Source organism: Pararge aegeria, chromosome 27, assembly GCF_905163445.1.
Source record: "Pararge aegeria chromosome 27, ilParAegt1.1, whole genome shotgun sequence".
In the NCBI taxonomy this organism is placed as follows: domain Eukaryota; kingdom Metazoa; phylum Arthropoda; class Insecta; order Lepidoptera; family Nymphalidae; genus Pararge; species Pararge aegeria.
The window spans coordinates 550,941-570,275 of NC_053206.1; the positions used below are offsets into that span (position 1 = coordinate 550,941).

The 19,335-nt window shown below is 36.5% G+C and overlaps 2 protein-coding genes across 5 annotated transcripts; one reads left to right on the forward strand and one right to left on the reverse strand.

Moving 5' to 3' along the window:
• Positions 1-308: 308 nt before the first annotated feature.
• LOC120635714 lies at positions 309-9,422 on the reverse strand. 3 transcript variants are annotated; one of them, XM_039906837.1, is made up of 5 exons: positions 9,309-9,422; positions 7,569-7,871; positions 6,715-6,763; positions 3,868-4,056; positions 309-1,655 (listed from the first exon to the last, which is right to left on the reverse strand). In XM_039906837.1, the coding sequence occupies exons 2-5, from the start codon at positions 7,854-7,856 to the stop codon at positions 523-525; spliced, it is 1,659 nt and encodes a 552-aa protein (XP_039762771.1). In that variant the 5' UTR covers positions 7,857-7,871; positions 9,309-9,422; the 3' UTR covers positions 309-522. The 3 variants fall into 3 exon arrangements, with proteins under 3 accessions (XP_039762771.1, XP_039762770.1, XP_039762772.1); XM_039906836.1 differs by having other exon boundaries at positions 9,314-9,416; XM_039906838.1 differs by lacking the exon at positions 9,309-9,422 and adding an exon at positions 9,237-9,307.
• An 886-nt stretch (positions 9,423-10,308) lies between these two features.
• LOC120635879 (zinc finger protein 605-like) lies at positions 10,309-17,774 on the forward strand. Of its 2 annotated transcripts, XM_039907090.1 has the most exons (5): positions 10,309-10,441; positions 11,252-11,482; positions 11,876-12,215; positions 13,272-13,392; positions 14,440-17,774. In XM_039907090.1, the coding sequence occupies exons 3-5, from the start codon at positions 12,059-12,061 to the stop codon at positions 16,583-16,585; spliced, it is 2,424 nt and encodes an 807-aa protein (XP_039763024.1). In that variant the 5' UTR covers positions 10,309-10,441; positions 11,252-11,482; positions 11,876-12,058; the 3' UTR covers positions 16,586-17,774. The 2 variants fall into 2 exon arrangements, with proteins under 2 accessions (XP_039763024.1, XP_039763023.1); XM_039907089.1 differs by lacking the exon at positions 11,252-11,482.
• The last annotated feature ends 1,561 nt before the right edge of the window (positions 17,775-19,335 follow it).

Consider the following 19,335-nt stretch of genomic DNA (forward strand, 5'->3'; position numbering starts at 1 on the left):
GCTAATAGGTAGCTGTAACATCTGACAGTATATTATATTAGTCTACATACATGTATAGTTACTATAAAATTGATGAATTTCTTAATGACAAGGTTGCTTGGTTTCGACTAGGAGTTTAAAGTGAGATAACGGCAACAGATCCGACATCCGGCTCCGCTTTCAGCACTCACAAGATAGAAAAATGTTAAAATGTAAAATGTAAATTGTTGATGTTGGAAAAGAGCAACTGCTGAGTTTCTTGCCGGCTTCTTCTCGGTAGAATCTGCCTTCCGAACCGGTGGTAGAGTCACTGCACACGGACAGACTTGACGTTTCAAAAGTGCTTATATTGGGCCTACTTGAAATAAATGAACTTTGAATTTTTTTAATGTCTTTCGCCGATGTTTTTGAACGTTATTTTTAATTCCCTGGCCACACTGGTAAATGAAGATCACTATTAAGATACTCTTTTTAAATTCACTCATATGGTTATTACAGGTAATTCAGGTAACATGACTGTTGTTAAGGGTCATCCGATAAATATTAAACATCTTCTATATCATCGTGGTCATCGCTGCTTTGTTCACTGTCTTCAGAGGTCAATCCCAAATCAGTAATGAACTTTTCAAACTCATCTTCTTTAGTCACATCCTGTACCCAGTATCTTTTCTCCATTACTTTTACATGGTTCATTTGCTCTTTAAAATCGTCAGGAGTAACGGAATCGATCGCTTCTTTTATTAACACTTCAATGTTCGACTCCGGTTGTTCAAAATACTTCAAATCCACGCGCTGTTTTATTAGTTTGCATATATACTCGATGGGGTTCAATCCGCAGTTACATGGAGGTAACCTCAGAACCTCGTGGCCATGCTGCGCCAGTAATTTGTCGGCGACATATTTTTTTTCTATTCTCTTATTTCTCATCTCAGTCAGCATTTCAGCTTTCGTCCATGTTTTGTCGAATTGATATTGATTTTTCTCCATCCATTGGATAATATCATCTTTCTTCGTAGCGTTGGTTGGCGCTTTATCAATTTGCATGCTACGATATGCAGCATTTTCAATAATGACAATGCTACTCAGTGGTAAATTCGGTATCAATTTATCTTTCAAGTATTTTATAAAGCTTTGCCCATCCATTTCATCTTGAAAATCACCGGTCTTGAATTTAGCTTTAAATAATAGACCTGCACCGTCAATAAATCCGTTCTCAGAGCAGGCGTGCACAATGACCCATCTTTGTCCGGGATTGGCATTTTTACGGCAATCTCCACATTTTGCGTTTATCCAAGACTTGTCCAAATAGATAACGGGCCTTTTTTCTGAGTCATTTTGCCTGATTCGCCGCAAGTATCTCACGCGGGACGCTTTTATGTTTTCTTTCTCAATCAAGACCATCCTGTTACGACGGCACTTTTTGAACGTAAAGCCGAGTTTCTCCTTCAAAATTCTTCTCAAGGTCGTCTTCGAACCTTTGTAATTTATTTCGCTTTTGGCCGCGGCAATTATTTCTTTTAACGTTGGCACTTCTTTCTGTACTCCGTAAATTGACGAAATGATTTGCCTTATGGCGCTCAAGTCAAAATTGTCTATGGGTACTCTTGTATTGTTTCTGCCTCGTTTGCCTTTTTTTGGGCTCGCTATTCTAGAGCCAGTCAGTGCAGCTAACGCTCCTGTAAAGGGAGAGGCGTATTAGAAACGGGTGATACTAAAATTGGATAGCTCAGTGGCAGTGATGTGCACTTCATACAGGCATAAAAGCACTGCCTAGTCTATGACCAGAGTACGCAAAAGGCAGGTAAAGGGCAAGATTCCCTTCGAATACGAGTTATATAAAATAATTTGGATAGGCAGTGCTTTTGCGCATGTATGAAGTGCACGCCGCTGCTGTTAGGTAGTATGGTAGTCATACCCCTAACCGGTTTCCACGCGACATCGCACCGGAACACTAAATCGCTTAGCGGCACGACTTAGTCGGTAGGGTGGTAACCAGCCCCGGCCAAAGCCTGCCACCAGATCAGACCAGATAATATATATCATAAGTTCCCAATTTGCCCCTGCCGGTAACCGAACCCGGGACCTCCTACTTCAATTTACAGCGCTCACCGTTGCGCCGGGGAGGTGGTCGTACGAGGTGACTAAGGGCATATAACGGAACGCGGGCAACAGTGTTCCGGAGTCGACCTGAATAAAATATATACAGACGGCCGATTGGCGCAGTTTTCAGCGGCCCTGCTTTCTGAGTCCAAGGCCGTGGGTTCGATTCCCACAACTGGAAAATGTTTGTGTGATGAGCATGAATGTTTTTCAAAATTCAAAATTAATTTATTTCAAGTGGGCCTTAATATGAGCACTTTTGAAACGTCAAGTCTGTCTGTTTGTAGTGACTCTAACACCGGTTTTGAAAGCAGATTCTACCGAGAAGAAGCCGGAAAGAAACTCAGCAGTTGCTATTTTCCAACATCCACTATTTACAATTTACATTTTTCTATCTCGACCCAAGCGACCTTGTCATTAAGAAATTCATCAATTGTATAGTAACCTCGCTGTAATAAGTGTGTTTTAACAAATTCTTTAAACTTGTGCATTGGCAGGTCCAAAATTACCTTAGGAATCATATTATAAAAGCGTATACTCAATCCCACAAATGACTTCTGCACCTTTCGCAGACGATATGCAGATGTCACTAAATTTTAATCCTTCCCTACTAATATTATAAATGTGAATGTAAGTTTGTTTGTTACGCTTTCACGCAAAAACTTCAAAACCGATCCTCATGTAGCTTTGTACACATATTCTTGGAAGTGTTAGAAGTAATATAGGATACTTTTTATCCCGACATTAAGCTCGGTTCCTTTGGGAGAGGGGATGAGTGTTTGACGATTTTACACCATAACACCGACAAATTATAACCGATTTAAATAATTATTTTTGTACTATACAGGTTATAATATGTGTTTAATTTTGCCCAAATTGTGGTTGGAGATAGAGAACAGAACTCCTAAGCGGACAGCAGCAAACCCCTCATTTAAGGCTTAGCGATACTAAATACTTTAATTTTTTTTAGAACTGCAACTAAATTTAATGCCACTTGAAAAACAAAATCAAACGCAGACGAAGTCGCGGGCGACAGCTAGTTATTCATTAAAATATTCATCAGTCATCTTAGTACCCATAACACAAGCGACGCTTACTTTGGGGCTAGGTGGCGGTGTGTGCGTTGTAGTAGTATATAAATTATTCATTTATTTATACCTTATTTTTATAATTTTTTATTAGTGTTTTTACCTACACTTGGAGGAATTATCAATTTTAAAAATTTAATATGCATATAAATATTTTCGGAACCGACAGGATTTGAACCTGCGACTCTCGGGCAATCGCGGCCTGAGCGCTTTTTCCAATTAAGCTACGGCCGTAAATTATTATATGCCTTTCACATCAGTCTTCTAGCGACTGTAGCGTCATCTAGTAGGAAACGTTGCAGTTACGATCTACTTTTTCAAAGGTCCATATTACAATGAGACACGTTTGAAACAAGAGATGACACATTTTACATGAACAATTTTATATGCATTTTAAATTTATAAAAAATACTAGCTGTTGCCCGCGACTTCGTCTGCGTTTGATTTTGCTTTTAAAGTATTCAGTATCGCTAAGCCTTAAAGGAGTATAGTAGTATATATAATACCATATTATTTATAGACAAAAAATTTGCAATAAAATAAAATTGCGACTATAATTAAAGATCTAAGCTATCCTATCTCTTAAGTTGGACCAGACTGCTCACGGTGTGCCCATTTAATTCAAAATCGGTTAAGTAGTTTAGGAGTCCATCGCGGACAAACATCGTGACAGGAGATTTATATATATTAAGATATATACCTTCTTTTTTTATCTTCGATATGGTTCCGGCGGATAAGCCCGTTGCCATCGCAGCGCGAGCACCGCTCAACTGGTATGGATGGTATCGTTCCATAAACTTTTCTTCGTCGAAATATTTAATAACGTTGTACGTGATTTCTCTTGCATCGCTGTGCAATACTTTGCCCCTCTTGCGTTCCGCCGCTTTAACTGTAACGTGAACATTGGATAGAAGCAGGCGTCAAAGTCAAAAGTCAAAGTCAAAAATATCTTTTTTATAATTTTCATTAGTGTTTTTCCCTACACTTGGAGGAATTATCACCGAACCGACAGGATTTGAACCTGCGACTCTCGGGCAATCGCGGCCTGAGCGCTTTCACCAATTATGCTACGGCTCTCCTACCGTCGATGCCGAAATTAATATATGCCTTTCACATCAGTATATAGCGACTGTAGCGTCATCTAGAAGGGTTATATGCATTTTAAATTTATAAAAATATCTTTATTCAAGTAGGCCCATAGGTGGCACTTTTGATGCGTACATGAGAATTACACGGTAGTGAGATGATGGCGATAACCACATTCGTAAACTTAAAACTAAAGCGTACGAGGGTTCCAAACGCGTCCTGGACTAAGAAGAAGCCCACAATAAACTTAGCCGGGTGTTTTTTTTTGTTATCACCATCTCACAATGTCATTTATAATTATATAATAAATAAAATAAATATACTACGACAATACACACATCGCCATCTAGCCCCAAAGTAAGCGTAGCTTGTGTTATGGGTACTGAGACAGCTGATGAATATTTTTTTATGAATATAATACACATAAATACTTATACAGATAAACACCCAGACACTGAAAAACATTAATGTTCATCACACAAACACTCTCCAGTTGTGGGAATCGAACCCACGGCCAGGGTCGCTGCCCACTGCGCCACTCGGCCGTCAATTATTAGAAAAGCAACCTGGTTAGAGCAATAATTCACACTCAAGCTTTTTTATCGATTACGTAGTCCTTTATACTATAATAGGACTTTTCTATAAGCTTACGTTTAATACAAACTTTGAACTTTTTAAAAGACATCTCCAAGATGTCAATGTGTAGTTTATTCTATAGAATTAATATAAGCTTTAGTTGCTATACTCTGTGTAAATTATAAATTTAAAAAAAATATTTCCCGCGGAAACGCTCGCCGGCTGTCATGGCTGCACTCGTGACTTCATTGGCAAATAAGAGCTTGAGCTATAGATTATTTATTTTGGTATTGATAACAAAAACCTTTCTTTTTTTTTTTCTCTCTTTTGGTTTCACACAGATTAGCCAATGTCAGGTGTATACATGTTTAATTAAAGTCAGGGAAACTTAAGATATAAAACATCAGGAGAAATGGACTGACGGAAAGGGCGGAAACTTCACACATAGCGGACGACCCCCTCCCCCCCCCCCCCCCCAAACCCTCCGCAAATCTACCGCAACTGTACATACCGCAGTACTAGAGATGGGCTTAAACATTAAAAATTAATAATACTGCTAAATGCTAATGCTAATAATAATGAACAGTTATTTTAAGCAACTGTTAAATTTATCACAGACAGATTGTTACATAATTAATTATCATTTCCTTCATACTTTTATTGTAGTAGTAATGAAGATCTGTCTTTATTTAACACTAATTAAATATAACATTTTGAATTTCAACAGTTAGCAGTTAGTTAAATCAACTCGACTAAATAACAATCTGTCTGACTGAACAGTGAACAGAAAATTAACAGTTTGCACTTTGCAGTTGCTAGGTTGAAAACAATTCAATAGAGAGAGACGGAACGAACATCATTGTCATGGCGTCCTTTCCTTTCCTTTGTTTCGTCAATACATGTACACTGCTCCGCTGCCATTATTTTTATCTGTGTTCGTAAGTTGTGACTTGTGACTAATAGATTTAACAACTCAGAATTTATTCAACAGGTGTTGACACTAAAAAAAATTAGAAGCGTTAATACTACACCATGCACGATACAAACAACACTAATTCTCCCCAAAACGAGTTCACAATAAATTTAAAGAAAAAACCGCGTCCGCCATGCACGAGGCCTTCCGCCTTTTTCAACAAAAAACTTAGCAAGTGACAGTTTGAAATTTCAAAATTATCTAAATCGAACGAAAATCAATAATCTCTTGCCAATAGCTATGGAACAAGGACTCATAAATCATTCATTCTTTCGTTCACTCACTATAGCTCTAATTTGCCTATACACGAGAGCGGCCATGACACCCGGTGAGCGTTTACGCGGGTTTTTTTTTTTTTTAAATAATTTACAATTTTTATGAACAAAACCTGTAATTTCTGCAAAAATAAGATATTTAAGAAATATAGTAGATACTTCCCAACATCATATAGCAAATTTTTCAAAATAAGTCATAATGCATAAATAGTCACTTTGCTTTTTTGGATTGGATTTTAATGCTCACCATGTTAGTTCTTTTTTTTAATGAATATACTATACTGTGTGAACGTAGCAATCGGACGAGTATAGCATTGTTTTTTTTTTTAAACTAATCATTACAAACTTAGTGGTTCATTGTTTGACTTTTGTTTTAATTATTAATAATCACATATATATTTTTTTTGACATTTATTCTACATTGTGATTATATTTCGATTTTTTATACTTTTGAATGCTTTTCTAGGCCTTGTCAGCTGCCTTTCTATGTGTAAACAGTGAACAATAAAATTCTATTCTATTCAATTCTTGGGCACCAATGCTCAAACTGAGGAGAACTGTCTCCTAACCTTGCTACAGGATGTTTATGATAGGGAAACGAGGTTTTTATGCAAACTTATAATTAAAATAAACTCACCATACGGTTGAGCATATGCAACCATACTAGATCCGTGACCCGACTCCAACTGAAAAAAAATACAATTATGAACGATTTGACGGCCGATCGGCGCAGTGGGCAGCGACCCTGCTTTCTGAGTTCAAGGCCATGGGTTCGATTCCCAGAACTGGAAAAAGTTTGTTTGAAGAACGTGCATGTTTTTCAGTGTCTGGAATAGTTTATTGTTATTAGGTACACAAAACAGGTAATAACTAAAAGTAGATCTAAATATAAGTAATAACAAGTTTTGTTCTAAGCTACAACCAAAAGTATGTGTACACAACTTGGAATTAAATTAAACAGAAAGTAAAGATAAAATTAAAGTTGAAACAAAAAAGAAACACTTAAATAATAATATATATATATATATTATTTCCCTAAAGATTATGTGGAATAGTGCTTAATAATTTGATTTTTAAAAATATTTATCCTTCTGTTAAAAATGTCAATATTATGATTACTTGATACTAAATCATTATAAAGGCAAAGGAATGAATGAATGAATGAATATACTTTTATTACACACCACAAAAAATACATAAAAAAAAGAAAAGTGTAACAAAGCGACGTATACAATTTGGCGGCCTTATCGCATCATAGCGATTCTTCTATTTATGTGTATTATTCATAACTAATGAGAAGGGTTAAGGCCTTAGTCCACCACGCTGGCTCAGTGCGGATTGGTGGACTTCACACACCTTTTAGAAAATTATATAGAACTTCCAGGCATGCAAGTTTCCTCATGATATTTTCCTTCAGATATTAAAGTGTAGATGGGTCATAGTTACCAAATAAAGAATTATATGTGCAAATATAGTGTGCAAAGTACTTACTTTAGTGTCCACCTCCAGGAAACCAGTAGACATATTTGGGTCTGGAAGTGACCCCACCCCATATTTTTGAAGCCGACCAATTTCTTTACATAATATTGTTTCTGTTTTGATGGGCTTCAATATTTTGAAACTCTGTTTATCCTCAGGTGTGTCAGACGGTGGTCTGGTATACTCTTTTTTGGGTATAACAAAGTCCTTGTAGTCTATACAGACTTCGCTGTCTTGGTCAATGAGTATCTCTTTTTTGGGCTCTATGAGACAGTAACTCTGTGATGCATGCTCAGCCATCCTGAAGTTAGCTCGCTACAAAAATTAAAGTTAATAGTTTAACTTAAATATTTAACTTCAAATAAAAAATCTAAGTAATAATTCACGGAACTTTCCTTTTTTTTTAACTTTAGACCAAAATTTTCATAACTTTCAATCAAAGCTACGAAGCTGATTATTTTATGAGAATACAGTGCAAAAAAAAAACTCTAAAAAAGTATTTTTTAAGATGGTCATGTCAAAATTCCTCAATAAATCGAAAAAAAATCATAACTCCAAAACTATTAAAAATCGCTCCACAACATACCGGACCTAAATTTTTTTTAAGACGTCAACTGACCAGCCAGACTGTATAGCAGCTGCTACTATAACCATCTGCTGAGATCAAATTTTCCGGAGCTATGGTGACTTCCAAGAATATGTGTACAAAGTTTCATGAGGATCGGTTAAGTAGTTTTTTGCGTGAAAGTGTAACAAAGGAACTTGTTTTAGGAATTTATTTTCACACCCAAGCTTTTTTATCGTTTAAGTAATGCTTAATACTATAAAAGGATTTTTCCGTAAGCTTACAATTTATATAAATTTTGAACTTATTGAGAGAAATCTCAAAGATTTCATTTGGTAATTTGTAATAAAATAATATATAATTGCCCTTGAATGAATTTGCAATTTGGTGTAGCCTAGTAAACTGTACAACGAGTTTATTTTTGCTTCTAATATTTATATTGTTACAGACCATTTTCTTTTTAAATTTTTGTTATATTTTTATGGACATAAATAAAATTTTCATATATGTACTGACCATCATTATTTTAACTTCTTTAAACTGGCCTACATGAATAAAGAATTTTAAGAGGCATGATGTTCAGTGTTCTATAGCTGCACAGGAGGGTATGGAGGGGAGCACCCTCATAATAAGAGGAGTGCCCTGGATGGAGGGCTGTTGACCATTGTATTGTTTGTCTACAAACCAATTGTTGCATTGTTGACCACCTATCCGCTTATAGCAAGAACTTGTTTTGGACAACAAAAAGATAAGTTTTTTTTTTAATTGAATTAATAAACGCTGCCTAATAACATAAAGGCAGTTGCTTTTTCCTCTACCATACCATCATTGATATCCTTTATTGCCTAATGAGTAATTTATTTTTAATTTAAATTTCTACTTACAAATAGTTACATATAAGATTTATTTATTTTATTTATTTATTTATTTAAGAGCACTAACAACATGCATATTACACGTTTTTTAAACATAGGACACACACGAACACATGGACTGATATGCACGTCAATGACAAGATATAAGATGATAATAAGATATATATAATAAGATGTAGACTTAACAGTCTCTAACTATGATTTAGATTCGATTTTAAGCTGCGTATAAAAATACCTTACCGCACAATAGGTTAGTTTCCAAAAATTACAATAACAACTATTTGGCCAGAAAAATAAAAAATAAAATAATACCGTACAAGTCACACATACGCCAACCAATGTTTTGATTATAGCACAGCGTTGTACATTTCACTAGAGTCCTGAGTAAAACGTAGACTCAATTTTTAATTTAGATTTATGTCCGCGCCGATAGAGAATAGATTTGAAATGGCGGCCGACCGCCGAAAACATGTCTGTCTCTTTCGCACAAAATACGGTTGCTAGTGTGAAGACCCGAAAGGTGTGCGACACTGACCTCTATAGCTGTTTCCATAGAGGTCAGTGGTCTGCACACCACTGTTACTATTTTGTGAATCTCATAATATACTAAGGAGTCAATGGAGTGAGGAGTCGGCAAATGACAGTGATATTTGGAACTCCGTACAAAAAGACATAATATGTCCAGCATTGTTCTTCCAATTGTTGATATGATGTCTGATGATGAGAATAGGTTTTTGGCAATGTTGGGTGGAAGGGGGATTGCGCTTATTGCGACGATCATAATGATAAATTGCAAGAAAAATATTCATGGCGTAGTGACTTTGAGGTCTAAAATAATGCATTTGTTCTACATTTCTCATGAAACTTTAGAGGTAAACAAACTTTTTTAGTGGAATCAAAGGGATGATCTAGGTACGGTTTTGAAATTTAAATCTGGCCGCCCCGCGCCGGTTTATCTGTGGGCCACAGACTGTTGCCATTTTACTGGAGCTGCGAATAAAAATATCTCACCAGCAACAGTTTAGTCTTAACGAAAATTACAATAACCAGAGTAAAATCAATAAAGCTATAAGCCTGCGCCGATACAGAATAGATTTTTAAAGGTCGGCCGAAGTCATGTCTATCTCTTTCGCACAAATTAAGTTTGTGTGACAGGATGCGACTACTGCGAATGTGACAGCGATAAGCACGAAGCGACGTCGTCTAAAAGCCACAGACTAATACTAAAGTGCTAAGCAAAGAGTAAAGACTACATGTCTCATAGATTTGAAGACGCAAAATTGCTATGTTACTTATATCTTTTGTTTATCTGTGTTATGTGATTTTAAGTTCGGCTATTTATTTATAAATGCAAAATAAAAGTTCACATAACATCCCGTTGTTAACTTAACTGCTGGAAGCGCAAAGGGATAAACACCATAGAATATAATCTCTTAATTATTCAGGTAAGTATTTTGTCTTTATTTGCGGTCATCAGTCGTCCTATTGTTTATACGAGAAGCCCATAAGAAATCTTGTTTTGGCAAATACTACTATCTTTAAATTTCCAAATTCAAATTCAAAATTTCTTTATTCATGTATGCCTATCACAGGCACTTATGAAGCGTTCATACATACATTTAATCTATAATTAATACATTTAATCTTGTACATTCTCTGACGTTTATATGGCCGACATGGCCGGGCTATTTAGCAATTTATATAACCAGGTCTGGTAGGAGTCTTCGACTGTAGCCAGTTACTACCCAATCGATACCCAAAGGAAGCGTAGAAATCGTTTAGAACTATGGGTTTTTCATATATCATACGCCTAGTAAGCTACCTTGTTGTTGAATGGTTAAAAAAAAAAAAAAGGTAGAAACTTGCAGTGCAATTTCCTTTGAATGAACTACATAAAATAAGTAGTTCATTCAAAGGAAATTGTAGAAAACTCCTATTATAGTATTAAGGACTACGATAAAACTGCTTGGGTGTAAATTGCTCTAACCAGGTTGCTTGTTTAATAGTTTTAAATGACGTGAGATGGTGATAACAACAAAAATAACCGGCTAAGTTTGTTGTGGGCTTCATCTTAGACCAGGGCGGGTTTGGAACCCTTGTAGCTTTAGTTTTAAGTTGACAAATTTAGTTATAGGCAACTCACTTCTAAGTTATGCATCAAAAGTGCCATCTATGTGCCTATTTGAATAAAGAAATATGTGACTTTGACTTTGACTTATATTAAAAATAAATGGTATTCGAAAATTTTTATGTAGGTCATATGCTGTCATATCTATGCTGTCGGGAACCTTGAGGGACTATCTGCATATATGAGGGGAGCGAACGTTGATGGCCATTAGGTGTAACATGCTCCGCTCGTAGATTTGCTTGGTGCTCAGAGGATGTTTAAATATCAGTGTCAAAACAAAACATGCTTATTGTTTGTTGTTATAGTATGGATCAGCTACACCAAAAGATCCTTTAGCACCCTAACGGGGGCCATACAAGTACGGTTTTTAGCCATACCAAACAGGTATAACCAAGTAACTATCACTATCACTATCATGATCACTAACACTATCACTTACACTATCACTACCACTACCACTATCACTATCACTATCACTATCACTATCACTATCACTATCAATATCACTATCACTATCACAATCACTAACACTATCATCACTATCACTATCTTTATCACGTTCCATTCCGTTCCGTTCTGTTCTGTTTTGCTCTCAGCAATAATTTTATTGATGATTGAAAAAAACACAGCAGTTGCTCTTTTCGGACATCAAATATTTTTAGCAACCTTATCATTATCATATTAATGTAATTATCATATCCTTAACAGGTTAGCCAATAATTATATTATTAATTATAGTGCATTGTTTTAGGCTGGAAAATAGCTCAGAAATAGAGAGGAACAAATTAATTCTGCTATATTTTCTTGATAATTGTAAGTGATGTTGGCGGAGTAAATTGCACTATACTTGTCGCAGTGAGGGAAACCATAAAACAAAAACGGAATTTTTATTCTGTCTTGTGATTATAATCCAAATAAAGATCAGAATAACGAAATGGATCAAGAAAATGATAAAACTGTTCTCGTCGAATGCAATAATACATATGAATCTACTGCGAATACTACAGGTGGAACTGAGTGCAACAAATTTAAAATCGCAGCAAACGAAAGCTATATAGCCTCTTGTGAAACATATGATGATTCTTTTCAAGGTGAGGTTTTATTTTTCTTTTTTTTTTTTTTTTTATTCGATCACTAAATATGACGTTATCATGAGAATAAGTTAAATAAAAGAGAAAGACAGGAGATTGAAACTTTCTAGAAATGACCACAGCATGCTTAATTACAATAATCTAAATTAACAAAGCAAAGTATAAAACTGATTACCTGCAATATATACAAAGCAAAGTGATGATACAAAATTAAATTGGATAAAAAATTAATTTAAGCTATGTCAGTATGTAGTAGTTTGACATGTTTTTTGAATGAGGTCAAAGAACTACTAAAAATTTCACAGTTGTTTCTGTAAGTATTTAAGAGTGTGCAAATTTGAAACAAAGGCACATGTTGTCCTTCATTGGTCCGTATTCAAACGTAAATGAAATGGTTTCCAATTATGCAGGCGACTACCCTTCTCACATTAAGGATTGATTTTTCCCTGGTTCACAGTTTTATAAATCGACGGCCGATTGGCGCAGGGGCGGCGACCCTGCATTCTGGGTCCTGGGCCATTGGGTTCGATTCCCAACAACTAGAAAATGATTGTGTGATGAACATGAGTGTATTTGAGTGTCTGGGTGTTTATATGTATTTTTTAAGTATTTATGCATATTATTTATAAAAAAATTCATCAGTCATCTTAGTACACAAGCTACGCTTACTTTGGGACTAGATGGTGATGTGTGTTTTGACGTAGTTTATTTACTTTATGTATTATTTTATCAACATCCGCAGCTTATTATCGTCCCTCTGTTCTCCCCACAGCAGTGGCGTACATAGAGGTTATGCACAGGGTATACAGATGATATAAAGTGAAGAAAATCTCCAGTACAAGCTATAAAAAACTTAAGGATAGGAATTGTAAGAGTTATAAAAAGCCTACCCTCAATCATTTTATATCATCTGCATACCCTGTGCATACCCTCTATGCACGCCACTGCCCCTCATAGACGCTGTTTTATAGTATAGACCCACCAAGCAGCACCAATGCGGGTTGGTGGGGTTTAACAACTATTGTCACAAGTTAGCTAGCTCAGCTATTGTTGCAGGCAAGAAATACTACTCGTGTACATACTGCCCTTACCGCTGCCCGAAGAAGAGTAACTTCATCCTACATACAAGGGTCCATACTGGAGAGAAGCCGTTCTCATGTAAACTCTGTGAATACAGGTAAAACTTGCTTTAATAAAGAACTACTCAACTACTACTGCTGCTACACACACACACACACAAACATACACACACACACACAAACATACACACACACACACACACAAACATACACACACACACACACACACACACTCACACTCATTCATGCTGTTGTGAATATGGTAACTGAATCTTTGTATATTTTTTACTTGCACCTATTACTTAATTGTCATATGTATATACATTTGTATACACAAAATGTATATTACAAAGCATGAATGTGTGTGTGTGTGTGTGTGTGTGTGTGTGTGTGTGTGTGTGTGTGTGTGCGTGTGTGTGTGTGTGTGTAGTATTAAGATAAACCTTTAACCAAAATAATTTGTAATGCTGTTGGATTACTAATAAATAAATAAATAATTAAAAGGCTCCCTAATATATGGGTATTCATTGTATTGTCATTGTATTCATATATGTATATTGTTTTCGAGTTGCCAAACCACTGCCAAAGTTTTTACTAAAATAAATCAGATACAGCCCTAACATCACATGCAAAATAAAATCATGTAACTCCTGCCACTTTATTAGATTACGCGTCGCGTAGGGTAGGTACTGTGCGCGTATCGGTTTTTTATCTTCAATAGGGTTGTCATACAACAGAATAAGAACAGAAGAAGAAGAAGGGTTGTCATAATTAAGTACTTGTTTTAAATCAAAGTCAAAAATATCTTTATTCAAGTAGGCCCCTTATGATGTGTACATTCACCCACTAGCGTGTCCACATTACACGACAAATGTGGACACGGTAGTGAGATGATGGCGATAACCATATCTAAAGCTACGAGGGTTCCATACGCGTCCTGGTCTGAGGAGAAGCCCACAACAAACTTAGCCGGGTGTTATTTTTGTTATCACCATCTCACATTGTCGTTTAAAATTATTAGAAGAGCAATTTATTAGGTTTTTATATCTATTACGTAGTCCTTTATACTAAAATAGGACTCTTCTATAAGCTTTCAAAATATGATTAAAATGATTAAAAATAATTTATCTTTTATTTATTTCCAGATGCTTAAGCCAAGCTAGACTAGCTAGACACATGATCTGCCACAGCGGTGAGAAACCTTTCTCTTGCACCTACTGTGACTTCAAATGTACTCTGAAGACCAATCTGCAAGTTCATGTGCGAGCACACACAGGGGAAAAACCGTATGCTTGCAAGCAATGCGATTACAAGTGTGCACAGAGCAGCACTTTGGTCTCACACATGAGGTCTCACACCGGAGAGAGACCTTATACATGCAACGTCTGTGAATACAAAAGTGCTTATAAGAGCCATCTAGTGGGCCACATGAGAAGTCACACCGGAGAGAAACCGTACCAGTGCACGATTTGCGACTACAGATGCGCGATCAGCAGTGCATTGACCATACACATGGTTGGCCATAACGATGAGAAAAAGTACGTTTGCTCGTTCTGCCAGTATAAGTGTAAACGCAAATCAGAAATTAACGCTCATTTACGAATCCACACCGGAGAGAAACCGTTTTCCTGCAGCCTCTGTAAATTCTCTTGTGCGAGGAGCAACGTTTTGGTGAATCACATGAAGACTCATTCCGGGGAGAAGCCCTTCTGGTGCCACCATTGCCAGTATAAATGCGTGCAAAGGGGTACGCTCATCAACCACATGAGGACCCATACGGGGGAGAAACCGTATAAATGTAAATTATGCAAATTCAGATGCTCGAAAAGTTCTAATCTAAAGTCTCATATCAGGAGTCACACCGGCGAGAAACCATTTGAATGCAACGTTTGCGATTATAAAACAGCAACTAAAGCCCATTTGAACAAACACGTTCAGACTCATGCGAGGAAATCTAAATTAGTGAATATCTCCAAAACCAGTAACAGTGTTAAAGCCTATGAGTGTAGTGTTTGTGATTTCAAAACGAAGAAAAAAGTGATTTGGGATAAACATTTAAGTACTCATGTGGAAAATTTTGTATCCTATGCGAGTACTCATCTGCAAAAAACCTATGAATGTAGTGCGTGCGGTTTTAAAGCGAATGATGAAAGCGCTTTAGAACAGCATAGCAAGAGTCATTTGAAAGTTTACACTTGTGATGTTTGCTATGAAGCCTGTCCAGATGAGTGCAGCCTGGCTAAGCATGTGTGCATTAAAAGCGATGTACACTCTCACTCATGTAAAAGTGAAATTAATAATACTGTGATCGAATCGCATTTTGTTGAAATAAAGCAAGAGTTACCCGACATCACGGAAGAGGACCATAATATTGAAACACCAAAAATCTCTCATATCAATGTGTTTAAACAAGAGTTAGACGTTAGCTATGAAATGGATGATATGAGTGACAGTGTTGATAAACCAACAACTGTAACATATATCAGCTTTACACCTGAGTGCACTAATCCGACGGATGAATGGCCGTGGATCAATACAACAGATGTCAAACCTGACATAAGTTTGATTGAAATAGCTCAAAACCCTGTACCCGACACAAATGTTGTACCATATTCATGTGACATATGTCAGGCGAAATATGCGCGTAGCATCGATTTGTGCATTCACATGAGATCGCACTCTGAGTCCGGGCTCTGCAAGAAGATTTACTGTTGTGAGCATTGCTTGTATCAAAGCGAATTTAGGCATGCTTTAGCGAAACACATGATAACACACATAGCTGACGATAAGAATCTTTACTTTTGCCCATTATGCAGTTACAAATCCGGGCATAAACGGTATTTGTTAGATCACATGATGACTCACACGAGTCAGAAACCGTTCTCATGTCAGCACTGCGGCTTAAGATTCGAGAACCGAGCGCATCTTAGTACCCATACGTGTACTTACACTGGTGGGAAGTCGTATGCTTGCGTGTATTGTGAGTACAGGTGCGCGCTGTTAAGTGATCTCAAAAAACACATGTATAGGCACTCGGGTCACAAACCTTACTTGTGTACGAAATGCAATTACAAATGTGGACGTCCTGGTGAACTTAAATTACATACAATAGCTAACACTTTAGAGAAGTCTTACACGTGTGAGCTATGTGATTTTACAAGTTCGCATGCTTGCAGTTTGATTAATCACACAAAAACCCACAATGGTGAGAGGCGTTATTCGTGTAAGCTTTGCGGCTTCAAGTGTTCATTAAGAAAAGTTCTAAGAAAGCACACAAGGACACACATTTAGTAGATTTTCACTGCTGCATTGTGAATGTCAGTAGTCGCTAGTGTCAGTAGTCTTTAATAAAATTGAACAAGCACATGAAATTTCCCCGTTAAAACCCGTGCGTGCAGATTCGAAATCCACATGAGAACCCAAATTGGTGAAAAACCCTACTACCCTAGAACCCAAATTGGTGGAAAACCCTACTACTAAAATATTGTTGCAATCTTACTAAGCAATATTTTCGCTAAAAACTGCCCTGAGAATTCACACGAGGACGGAGAGTTGGGAGATAATTTCATATGCATTTTTAAAAAAACATGTTTACTAAAGAGTTATTTTTACAAGCACGTGCAGTCGACCTCCCTGGCGCAACGGTGAGCGCTGTGAATTTGAATAGGAGGTCATAGATTCGATTCCCAGCAGGGGCATTTTGCGAATATATAACGTCTGTAAATTCTTTGCTTGGGTCGGGATAAGTTACCATCCTACCGACAAAGACGTGCCGCTAAGCGATTTAATGTTCCGGTGCGATGTCGCGTAGAAACCGATTAGGGGTATGACTACCATACTCCCTAACAGAATAGCCCGCTACCATTTAGACTGCATCATCACTTACCAGGTCAGATAGCAGTCAAGGGCTAACTTGTAGTGAATTTTTTTTTGTTGAGTAACTCTACATAGTAAGCATTGCTACAATATTTTCGCTAAAAACTGCCCTGAGGACCGAGAATTGGGAGATAATTTTATATGCACTGTTAAAAAAAGATGTTCGCTAAAGAGAGAATTATCTCAACATGTACGTGCAGTTTCCCGCAAAGAACCTAAAGTGTTTATACGTGTTAAATGATTGCAGCCTTAAAACCCACATTGGTATAAAACCCTACTCACACAAGCAACATGTTATTAGCTAACTTAGCTATTACGCAATACCAGATTGTTCCCTCCAAAATACAGTCTAGGGTTATTCAAGGTGCGGTTAACCATACTCCTTAAAAGCCGGCAACACATCGCTGGCTCCTCTGGTGCTGCAGATGTTTATGGGCGGTGGTGATCACTTTACGTCAGGCGACCGATGACCATCGTTTGCCCCCAAGTAATAAAAAAAAAACTTGCTCTGAGAATCCACACACGGACACAGACACACAAACACAGTCATACACACACCCAAACACAGTCATACACACCCAAACACAGTCATATACACACACAAACACAGTCATACACACAACCAAACACAGTCATACAAACACCCAAACACAGTCGTACACACAGTCATATACACACATAAACACAGTTATACACACACACAAACACAGACTGACACATACACACGCAAACACAGTCATACACACACATACAAACACACAGTCATACACACGCACAAACACAGTGATACAAACAGACACACTGAACAACATATTTTGTCATTATTATTCACACAGAATTTGTATGCTAAGCCTATTTTTTTCTTTTCTTAATTTTTTGTTTTCATTATTGAGTTACCTTTATCTTTATTGTATTCAACGTGGAAGGAAGTATTTACCGCGACAAAAGGAATCCTAGTGTACTATATATATATATATATATATATGATATATTATGTTTACTTATATTACCCAGCTAAATTGATTGTTAAAGAGATGATAAATAAAGATGGAGAGAAAATAGTTTTTTTTTTTTTTAATAAATGATGCAACCCTAAACTTTTTTTTTAAATAAATAAATATACTGCGAGAATACACAACGCCATCTATCCATAAAGACGGCTTAGCTTATGTTATGGGTACTAAGATGACTGTTGATGAATGATGAATACTTTTATGAAAAATGTACATAAATACTTATAAATAAACACTGCCATGAAATACTCATTGCCATGTTTTGGAGTAAAAGTTCGTTCGTTATATTTTTAAATAGCACGACAGATAAGAGTTTAATTTATAATTTACTAGCTGTTGCCCGTGACTTCGTCTGTGTTTGATATTGTTTTTAAAGTATTCAGTATCGCTAAGCCTTAAATGAGTATAGTAGTATATAATATATAACATGTGACTGCCAATTAATTATAGACAAATAATTTGCAATAAAATAAAATTGCGACTATAATTAAAAATCTAAGCTATCCTATCTTTTAAGTTGGACCAGACTGCTCACGGTGTGCCAATTTAATTTAAAATCGGTTAAGTAGTTTAGGAGTCCATTGAGGACAAACATCGTGACAGGAGTTTTATATATATTAAGATTTGGCCGCTAAACCAAGACAGATGTGGATTTTCTTCACTTCTGCCAGCTCGCATTTATTTGGCCAGTACAGCAATTTCTATCTATCTCGAAGAAGATTTTATGAGGAGGTATAATCAGTGGCGTGCATTTTGTACATGCACAAAAGCACTGCATACCCTAAAATTTAAATATAGCCCGTATAAAAGGAGGATTTTTTCCATTTTATGCAATTTTCCTGCTGTATGCATACCCTGGTAAGAAACCCAGTGCACGCCACTGGGTTTCTCTTGATATATTATTTTTATTAGAGCAAAAATAAACGGTAACCCATCCACCATTAAATAGATAAAATTTTTTTTTTTTTATACAGTGTGCCCGTCTCTCGAAATGCAAGTTCTAATTATTATTTAAAACAGGCCATTAAAAAGTAACAGCTAATGCCCTCTACCATCGTAGCTTAATGTTTTCTGTGGAATTTGTTAGGTACGCGAACGCCATAGGTTTTTTACATTTGGGTCTAGATGGCGCTGTAGTAATGAGTAAAAAAT